We start from the raw sequence: 9,431 nt of genomic DNA on the forward strand, positions 1-9,431 counted from the left end.
TATCTCATAAAGCAAGCATTTTCTTGGTTGCTTAGTCATTCATTCAATGTGTTCGAAGAAATAAGGTCGATATTATAAAGTCGAACCTAAATTATTCGATCGCCTTTGAATGGGAAATATGGACCAAGGACATTCACGTCATTGCCATGTTTCAGCTCATGACAGTGTATGACATTGTTCATATTTTACTAACTTTCTTTCTTCATGTGAGAAACATGAATTGCTTTAAAGCAATGCGAAGCAAGTTTTTGTGTTTATAGTTCTATCGTCACTATTGATCCCGTCGAAGGCATTTGCCAAACATTTTTAAAGCCATAAGTGATGAAGGCTACTATTAAATGCTGTTTTATTTGAAACGTTTAATTGATATGTTATTGGTATTTGTTTGTAAATCATGTCGTCCAGGTTAATAAAGTCCTAGAAAGACTGTTTTTGTTGTTGTTGACTGACGTTTCGATAACCTTAGCGGTAGTCATCTTCAGAATCAAATGTTATTGGTATTTAATTATATATATATATATATATATATGTCTTTCTATTAAGGAAAAGGGTAAAATATTTCCAAAATCCTGTAGTACTCGTTGTTGAGCTTCTGGCTCAACGGGCTTTGACTGACCTCCAATGCACGAGGTTCTTGGTTCGTCCCTGTGTCGGTGCTGGTATGGGTTGTAGCTTGAGGATTGAGTGCAAGGTTGAGGTTAGGAGAGAGTTTAAGGGCGATCTGTTTGCTCTGAGGTTCTTGACTATTAAAAATATGACTCCCTAACTTCTAGGGAGTCATAGAAAAATTTGATCAAAAGACTTAGTTTTTTTCGGCCAAAAAATTTTGTGGGTATCCCTAATTTTTTTCGATTTTATTTCTAAGTGTCGCATTCCATTCTCGAAAAATTCAACAATAGAAATGCCAATTGCGCACTTTGTGCACAACATTACCATCCTCAACTGTTCCAACTTCATCACTCTCACACTTACGGCCCTTGTTCGTTGCAAGTCTAATGTCTATCACACCATGCCCAACATCAACTGACCCTCGAAGGATTCGAACCTCACACCTCAACCTGTGAAACCTGTATCTAACCACTCGACCACGCAGATCGACGGAGACATACCGAAAATTTATTGTATTTATTATTATACATTTTAATACAGCAAATAAAAAAATATGTATTCTGTAAAGAGATAATCAATGAAATAAGCCAAAAATTATAGTAGGATCAATCTATAAAATGTTGAGATTTTTATGAGAACTTTATAAGGGTAAATTTTAGAAAGAAAGCACGAAAAATTTATTCGAACCCAACAACAATACATCAACAGTTTTTAGCCATGCGACCTATACTTTCATAAATTATATCAAACCAGATATATCTGTAACAGGTTTCAAAATGGCATTTCTCCAAAAAGCAATTGTAAATTTTCTTATCGCCTTACAAACACTTCAAAGAAGTTGAAGTTTGAGGAGTAAATTTCTGGCTTAGTGTCGTTTATGACTGCTAACAGCTTTTCTGAAGGCACCGAACGTTTATAGCTGAATATGAGGAGCATTTCACGAGAAGATGCTTTAGTGTAGTCCGACGCTTCTTAATAACTGTTGCTTCATAACATATTACATAGGTATAAATTTCTTCTCCGTAAATATTTCACAAGTCACACAAAGTTAAAACTGGAGAATTATTGTCATGTGTACGACTACGTTTCTTCTTTTCGACTGTAAATTTCACGATACACTTTTATCCTCAGTATCTACTTGACGTCGCCCCAACTCTGTAGTGAAATCTTTAAAAGTCAAAATGCGGCTGTCTTTAGAGAATTGCTCCCAAATTTTACTTGGTTTCTCCCTCTGCTTCATATATCAACAACCCTAATTTTTCACAATGAACGATAAATAGTTTGTCTTGCTTTTGATCGGTTTTTCTAAACTTTCAGCTCCAGTATTACCAGGTAGTCTTCAAATTACTAACCAAATTTCTCGTTTCTTTTTTTGTACTTCGATTGCTCACTCGCTCTGCCGTCCAGTGCATTGCTCTTCATCGACATTTAAGTAAGGTATTTTCAACTGAACGTCTCTTCATAAAGAACCGCTGGACCAAACATTGACTTCAGCTGTTTTGAACGAGAATATTTTTAACAAATTTCTCCATGGTCATTGTTTCTATTTCTTGTTCAGTAGCAGTCAGAGATAAGGACGTTGTTTGTTTATCAACATGTACAAATACATCTGTAATCCAATAAGAAGTCTTTTGGTAACGAGAAAAAATTGAACGATACTCGTCGCCTACTCCAGTTAATGCACCAAATGTACTATGCTTTCCGCAACCAAAAATCTCTTAATTTCGTCATACTTGTTGACTTCAAGTAGCCTTGTTCAACTTCATATAAACGGCAAGTGTTTACCATGACGCCTCGTATTTAATAAACTCATATACTTGAAGTGAATAACATCTTTATGTATGGTGTTATACAAATAATTATCGATTTGTTCCCCACCGTTACTGGATATCGTTACTGGATATCTATTAAATATAGTTTAAAAAACAATAGGTATTGTTTCTAAACAAAAGAACAATGTTCTCCCTTTATTTAAGGTACGTAAAATACAAAAGACATGACCAGTGTTCTATGGTATTACAAAAATCATCAAGCAATAACATTTGTTCAACCCATCAAATAAAGCAAGCGTTATTTTGTTTGCTTATACTCATAATATCGTTAAGTTGTTGATTTGAAGTTTTGCCATTTATTGTTGCTGTTGAGGAAACGTTTTGGAAACGAGTGTCGCTATATGATGTTGAATATGATTATTCTTAGTTAGAAAGGGTAATTTAGTCCGAACAATTGCGGCTGAGTAAATATAAAGTTATACATGGTCACGTACGTTTGTTGAACAGTGAGCAACATAAATTCATTGATCATTTTCACATCATGTTTGTGGTGTAAACAGACGATCAGACACGATGGTCAGTTATGACGTATCTTACCATAGATTTCTAAATACACTTTTTTATATGTTGAAATTCATTGTACGAGGAAGTAAGATATCACAGATTGACTTAACTTGTTCTCTGTGTTGCTTGTCTAATTGAGTAGAAAATAGGCCCTTTTTATATTGCATGAAATACAACTGCAAATCTCAAAAGATAGACTTAGAATAACATATAGGCAGACGTTGCATGTTTCTTACATGAAGTATACTATTGCTTATGTATGGTTATGTTACAAAAATATGTAAAAGTTCCAAATCTTTTCATGCATCATCAACCAGCAGCAAAAGTATGGTGGTCACCATCCAGACCTTCAACGCTCGAACTCCGGTTCGTACCTAGTCTGTCTCATAAAACTGTTCGCCTAGCTGCATCCTCTGAAGTCAACGTGCATATTACAGAAGTGTCTTGAAGATGACGGATGATGGTGAATGATAGAAAAGATGCAAAAGGTAGAAGATTGGTTGAAATATTTCCGTTAATTATTCTAAATTTTTTTTTAATGAGAAATTTTGGCAAAGGTATTCGTACCTACAGTCAAGTGGGCTATAGGCGATTCTGTTTCTCTTGAGCTAAACGTTCAAGATACTAAAAAATTGGAACTTCTATTTAACACTTTTCTTTCAAGCATTTTTAAAAATGGCTTTTGCTTCAATGCTAAAATACCATGTAGGTGTTGAACCCACAGATAGTACAATAACGCCAGGCCATCATTACTCTAGACTAACTCATTATTGCTGTATTCGAGTTAAAAATTAAGGAAGAGATTCAAGATTATATTTTTCTTTATGCTAATAAATACGCAAAGGGTGAGAGTTCTAAAATATCATTATCAAATATGGCGATTATTAAAAGATTTTCATGTGATCTTAGTGCCAGTTTTCATTTTAGATGAATATTTACATTTTATACATCGTAAAAAGACTGTTCAAGTTTGACAGAAGAAAAAATAGATCTTACGGCTACTAGTTGGCATTCAGATCAAATAAATTTACATTGAACCTACTTTCTATTGATCTACTTTTTAAGAAAGTTTTCCATGGCTGCAGGTGTCCTTTGCAAAGAGTTGATATTTCTTTTTATTCTGTTTTCGACGGAGGCAGATGCACTTGTGTATGTTTCAACTTTTAAAGGCCTATTTGAAATGAAAAAAGTCGTTTCGAGTTGACAATTTGTCCAAGTGTCAGTCAGTGCCGCAATTTGTTCAAGCTAATAAAGTTTGAGAAAATTTGGCGTGCGCAAACTTACTGGACAAAACTCGCTCCTTTTTCGGTGTTGAGAGCAGTCTGTTTAGCTTCTGCCTCGTCTTCTTCCTAAGAGTACATTGATAAAAAATAAAACACAGAATACTAAAAACCTGAAGCTATAGCTATGAAATATCAGACATACTTTGTATCTTTTAACGTTCTTCCCTCTTTGTTCATCTCTCCATCTACGATTAAAATGATCAAAGCAAAAAATAAAAAAGATTTAAAAGTACGAACGTATAGATGTTCGTTTCTTACTTTGCATTGTCCATCATTTGTGCAAGTCTTCTCTCTCGTTCTTTGTCCGTCAATTTACTAGAAGATAAAATCACCATGTAAAAAACAAACGACCACTAAAAACCATAAATTCCATAATACCAAAATGTAATAATCATATATATTGTAATTACTATAAAGCCAGCACAAACCTCGGTTCGTGTGCCCTGAATTTACGCTTTTCTTCAACGTTTGATGGTACACGATGGTGATGATTTGGTGATGAAGATTTTTGTCTGTTACGATTCCTTCTTCTTTGGTGAAATTTTTCCCTTTCTTCCCGTTTCTCATCTTTCTCCTCAATGTGACGTTTCTTTACAGGACTGCGAGAACGATCCCTACTTGAACTTCGCCGCAAATGTTGTCTTTTAGGTGATAGTAAATTACGTTTTCGATGACGATCAGAAATATCCATCTTTTCATTGCTGTAACGGCGAAGGTCTTCACTCGTTTGGCGTTCGTATCTTTGCCTCCTTTCCTCAGAATTACTTCGTTTGCTGTTCTTTTTAATGTTTTCTTTATGCTCGTGACCTTTGTCAAAATCTTGATGATTATGTCCGTTTCGTTTCCATTCATCGTCTCTTCTGATGGTTCTTTCAGCACGCTTTAAAAATCCATTATGGCGTTCTTCTGCTTCTTCACCAGATAGCGAACTTTTTTGCTTTCGTTTACTAGAATGTTTTTGTCTAAAAACGGAGATTCGAACAATAAGCATGACGTACAGCAGGATAAAACTACGAGGAAGACGTTTACTGTTGTGAAGAATTTGCCTGGTCTTCGTTTTAAACTGTTTTGATAAAGGGCTGTATCTAGAAATGTTCTTTAATTTTTGTTTGCAAAACTATTCATCTTGCAGGCAGATGGCAAAAATCTTTAAAATATGCTTCACTTCAGTCTACGTATACTTACTGGTGTTGATATCTTCTGTTTTCTTCATCCGACGACGAATTCTTCTTTTTCTTCTTCTTTTTATCTTTCTTACTCTTTTTACTTTTCTTTGCCAAATCTGACTTCAACATTTGCTGCAATTGTTTCATACGAACCGGATTTTTCAACAGTTCCTTCTTTTTCTCATTTTCCTTTTTCCTTATCATAAACAGTGGGTCATCACGAATCTTGGCTGCAAGGTCGTTACCTGCATTGGCATTGTCTGCATCCATAAACGACGCTCCCGGAGCATCAGCATTCTAGAAGGACAGAAGATGTTCCTTAGTGTTGGCCTCTGGAGTAAATGCAATCCTTGACCTTCGGTCTCAGGCTTGCACTGATCTGCTCTCGAGTTCTCCCAAAGGTCTCCTTGGTTTCCATAAGCCCGTGCAAACACAGTAAACATCTTTTATTTCTTTAGTGAATGGTTTGAATCCAGGAGTATTGTTCGATGTTTGTAGATGTAGAACGTCCAGGTCAGTGGAGAATCCTTCACAGGACTTTACTGACATGGACAATATACATTTACAAACATCTAACAATACTCCTGGATTCAAACAACATATTCATTTTATCATGAAGTATGGTTGAAATACTAATCTGCCGCAGTTGACATTAGCGCTGTGAGAGATTTATTTGGAATAATTTAAATTTCAACTTTGCGTTAAATTTTGTTCGTAGTAAATTAGAAACTATGTTTTAAAAGTATTTTAAAGTTGAAATTGAAGGACAGCTTAATAAATTATGAAAAACTTTGACTTCTCAAACACTTCATGGATTTCCAGAGAACATTTTATAACATCAACTATAAATACCATTTCATCATTTTGAGCTAAAGGATCCACAGCTTTGTCAATTGATTTCCCAAGTAAATACTCCTCGTGATTAATGCCGGCATGTCCAGGAGCTGAATACATCCACTCAAGACGATCTGATTTCTTTCTACAGAAAAAACAAACAATGCTAATGGAGTCGTCTAAGGTTAACCACATAAATTACACTATTGCAAACATTTCCATGTCAGTAGTGTCCTTACATCATAAATACATGTACACTACAATATTAAGTTCATTTAAAATCAGTTTTCTACAGATCATAACATGCACATATGTCCCTCACAAATCCTGCTTGTATATAAACCATCTATTTACAACAAAAGTTGACTTTTTGTACTCTAAAATCAACAGTATGTCACTATCATTACAATCGCACTACTTACTTAACTATGCCTTGATCAACAGCGTATCGTTGCATTTCCTCACGTTGTCTCTCTTCGTCTAACTCTCGACGAAGTTGTTCGATCTTCTTCGCCTCGGCTTCTGCTTTCTGTTCGGCTTTCCATACTTTCTCGATGTTTTGTAATGTTTGTGGATGCCAACTTTTCTTCAAATTCTGTTGAAGTGTAAGACATAAGATTCTCATAGTTGACATAAAAAGTAACATACTGAACGTGGTTGAAACGTTTGAACGTCACTAACTTACCAAGTCTCCTCCTCCCATTATTCAGTTGTTATTTCAATAACGTTTCAAGCCAAAATTGTGAAGAAGAATTGGGAAAATTTTGTTTATTTTCTGTATCCTGTAACATGACAGTCCACTCGTTATCATCCACTAAAATGACACTATCGTTGAAGAACGGTAAAGGACTCCATGACACTTCACCCCTCCCCCCGGCAAAACTTTCACAGACTTCTAAAACACAGGCATAATCATTAAACATCATATTTTAATTTCAAAGCTATAAACAATTTCTCATCAACAATAGACCCGGAACTATTTTTCATTTCACTAAAAATCAAGGCAGTTTTCAATTTTTCAAATAAATCAACTGAACCGTCTCGCTCCTGCTTGTTAAGAAACTGCAGGGATAGATTAAATCTCTTTACTTGACTAATATTGTCTAAAATGTCAAATATTATCAAAGCATCTTCTTGTTTCCAGTTCTTGTTTAAAATATTCAAAAACTCTCCAAGCAATCCCATTGGAATTTCGGCTTTAAAAATATTTCCTAGCACGGATCCTTTGGTGTTGATCAAGAAACCATACTGCTTTACTTGGTCTTTTTGAAATGCTCGCCAGAATTTTTGAAAGTCGTAACTGTTCTTAGGAATGCCGTAAACATCCTTTTCTTGTATTCTTTGAGAAGATGCCTTCTTTTCACATTGTTGGTTTGCATAAGGGTTCCAAGGTTGCTTTCGATTGTGCAAACCTTTGAAAAAGAAAGTATAATTACAGATTTATACCGTCTGCATTCGATGTTTAAAACAAAGTTTAAACATGGGGAGGTGGCAGTAGGAGAATCTGCAATGCAACTGCATTCAAGGATAGGTAGGTCAAATCAACGAAATTTTGTCGCAAAAATGCTGGAAAAGAAGAAATTTTATTTCATAATAATCACCTTCCTTATCTTTTTTTTCCAAAGGTTTCAGATGAGAAGCAGCGACGATATCTTTAAATTCTTCATAAGATCCAACTCTCTGAGCAACAGCTCTAAATTTAGCATCGTTTTCACGCTTGTATTTCGCGTCCTCTTCTACGGCTACCAACAACTGCTCTTCAAGTTTTTCGAAATTGATTGTTCCGTCATTGTTCATCGTTCAAAATTTTCTTGATGAGATTCATAAGGGAAAAATTTCATCGATTTTCTTGTTTATTTACAGTTTGAGATTTCAACAATTTTGTAGCCTGGCAACATCAAGAGTTAGAGGGGCGGATGCAAAGGCTTTAAACAAATGACGTCATTTGTAGGATCCATATGATCTTATCTTCATACCGTCCCAAGAATGTTGATTAGGGTAGAGGGGTAGGGGGATGTTTATTCATTCATTAAGCTGTGCCCAACTGATTTCTTTTAAAAGCAATGGACTTTATGCGCAATGATGTCCAAGTGCGGAACTAAAGAATTTCACTTTGAAGGTGACCTTAGGTACAAAGGTCTACCTTTATGTGTACATTTATGTCTACCTTTATTTCTATCTATATGTCTACGTTTATGTCTACCTTTATGTCTACCTTTATGTCTACGTTTATGTGTACATTTATGTCTACCTTTATGTCTACCTTTATGTCTACCTTTATGTCTACGTTTATGTCTACGTTTATGTCTACCTTTATGTCTACCTTTATGTCTACCTTTATGTCTTTGTCTACCTTTATGTCTACCTTTATGTCATCCTTTATCTACCTTTATGTCTACCTTTATGTCTACCTTTATGTCTATCTTTATGTCTACCTTTATGTCTACCTTTATGTCTATCTTTGTTCACCTTTATGTCTATCTTTATGTCTCATGTTTATGTACCTTTATGTCTTTATGTCTATCTTTATGTCTTCACCTTTATGTTCATCTTTATGTCTATCCCATCTATATGTCTACTTTATGTCCTTTATGTCTATCTTTGTTCACTTTATGTCTACCTTTGTCTCATTTATGTCTATCTTTATGTTCACTTTATGTCTACCTTTATGTCTACCTTTATGTCTACCTTTATGTCTACATTTATGTCTACTTTATGTCACCTTTTCACCTTTATGTCTACCTTTATGTTCACCTTTATGTCTACTTTATGTCTACCTTTATGTCACCTTTATGTCACCTTTATGTCTGTTTTATGTCTACCTTTATGTCTACTTTTATGTTCCTTTATGTCTACCTTTATGTCTACCTTTATGTCTTCTTTGTCTACCTTTATGTCTACCTTTATGTCTACCTTTATGTCTACCTTTATGTCTATCTTTATGTCTACCTTTATGTCTACCTTTATGTCTATCTTTATGTCTACCTTTGTGTCTACGTTTATGTCTACTTTTATGTCTACCTTTATGTCTATCTTTATGTCTACCTTTATGTCTACCTTTATGTCTACCTTTATGTCTACATTTATGTCTATCTTTGTGTCTACTTTACGAGATTTGAAATTAATCATTAATGAAAGCGTAAAACACGGGTAATACAAGAGAACTCTAAACATTATTCATATCGACAGCAATACCCCCAACC

General features: G+C 34.8%; 2 protein-coding genes and 1 long non-coding RNA gene across 3 annotated transcripts; 1 reads left to right on the forward strand and 2 right to left on the reverse strand.

Moving 5' to 3' along the window:
• The first annotated feature begins 3,348 nt into the window (after window positions 1-3,348).
• LOC124453284 lies at window positions 3,349-3,986 on the forward strand. The gene is made up of 2 exons (XR_006951042.1): window positions 3,349-3,433; window positions 3,873-3,986. It is a non-coding gene; the product is annotated as an uncharacterized LOC124453284 (long non-coding RNA).
• On the reverse strand, window positions 3,761-7,054 carry LOC124453282 (pre-mRNA-splicing factor CWC25 homolog). The gene is made up of 9 exons (XM_047004061.1): window positions 6,914-7,054; window positions 6,651-6,823; window positions 6,247-6,373; window positions 5,414-5,691; window positions 4,657-5,190; window positions 4,487-4,543; window positions 4,371-4,413; window positions 4,230-4,294; window positions 3,761-4,116 (listed from the first exon to the last, which is right to left on the reverse strand). The coding sequence occupies exons 1-9, from the start codon at window positions 6,929-6,931 to the stop codon at window positions 3,999-4,001; spliced, it is 1,413 nt and encodes a 470-aa protein (XP_046860017.1). The 5' UTR covers window positions 6,932-7,054; the 3' UTR covers window positions 3,761-3,998.
• Window positions 7,055-7,137: 83 nt separating this feature from the next.
• Window positions 7,138-8,113, reverse strand: LOC124453283 (coiled-coil domain-containing protein 103-like). Its single transcript, XM_047004062.1, has 2 exons — window positions 7,830-8,113; window positions 7,138-7,640 (listed from the first exon to the last, which is right to left on the reverse strand). The coding sequence occupies exons 1-2, from the start codon at window positions 8,023-8,025 to the stop codon at window positions 7,144-7,146; spliced, it is 693 nt and encodes a 230-aa protein (XP_046860018.1). The 5' UTR covers window positions 8,026-8,113; the 3' UTR covers window positions 7,138-7,143.
• Between the last annotated feature and the right edge of the window lie 1,318 nt (window positions 8,114-9,431).

The sequence above is a fragment of the Xenia sp. Carnegie-2017 genome, unplaced genomic scaffold (genome assembly GCF_021976095.1).
Source record: "Xenia sp. Carnegie-2017 unplaced genomic scaffold, XeniaSp_v1 HiC_scaffold_25, whole genome shotgun sequence".
NCBI classification, from domain to species: Eukaryota; Metazoa; Cnidaria; class Anthozoa; order Malacalcyonacea; family Xeniidae; genus Xenia; species Xenia sp. Carnegie-2017.

What these genes read in the sequence shown, in the direction of transcription:
- LOC124453282 (XM_047004061.1), bottom strand. An exon ending in GTTGATCAAGGCATAGTTAA is followed by an intron (nt 6,374 to 6,650) that starts GTAAGTAGTGCG and finishes TTTTTTCTGTAG; the next exon opens with AAAGAAATCAGATCGTCTTG. An exon ending in AGAACGTTAAAAGATACAAA is followed by an intron (nt 4,295 to 4,370) that starts GTATGTCTGATA and finishes ATGTACTCTTAG; the next exon opens with GAAGAAGACGAGGCAGAAGC.
- LOC124453283 (XM_047004062.1), bottom strand. Translation starts at nt 8,025, where the DNA reads ATGAACAATGACGGAACAATCAATTTCGAAAAACTTGAAGAGCAGTTG. An exon ending in GGAAAAAAAAGATAAGGAAG is followed by an intron (nt 7,641 to 7,829) that starts GTGATTATTATG and finishes TCTTTTTCAAAG; the next exon opens with GTTTGCACAATCGAAAGCAA.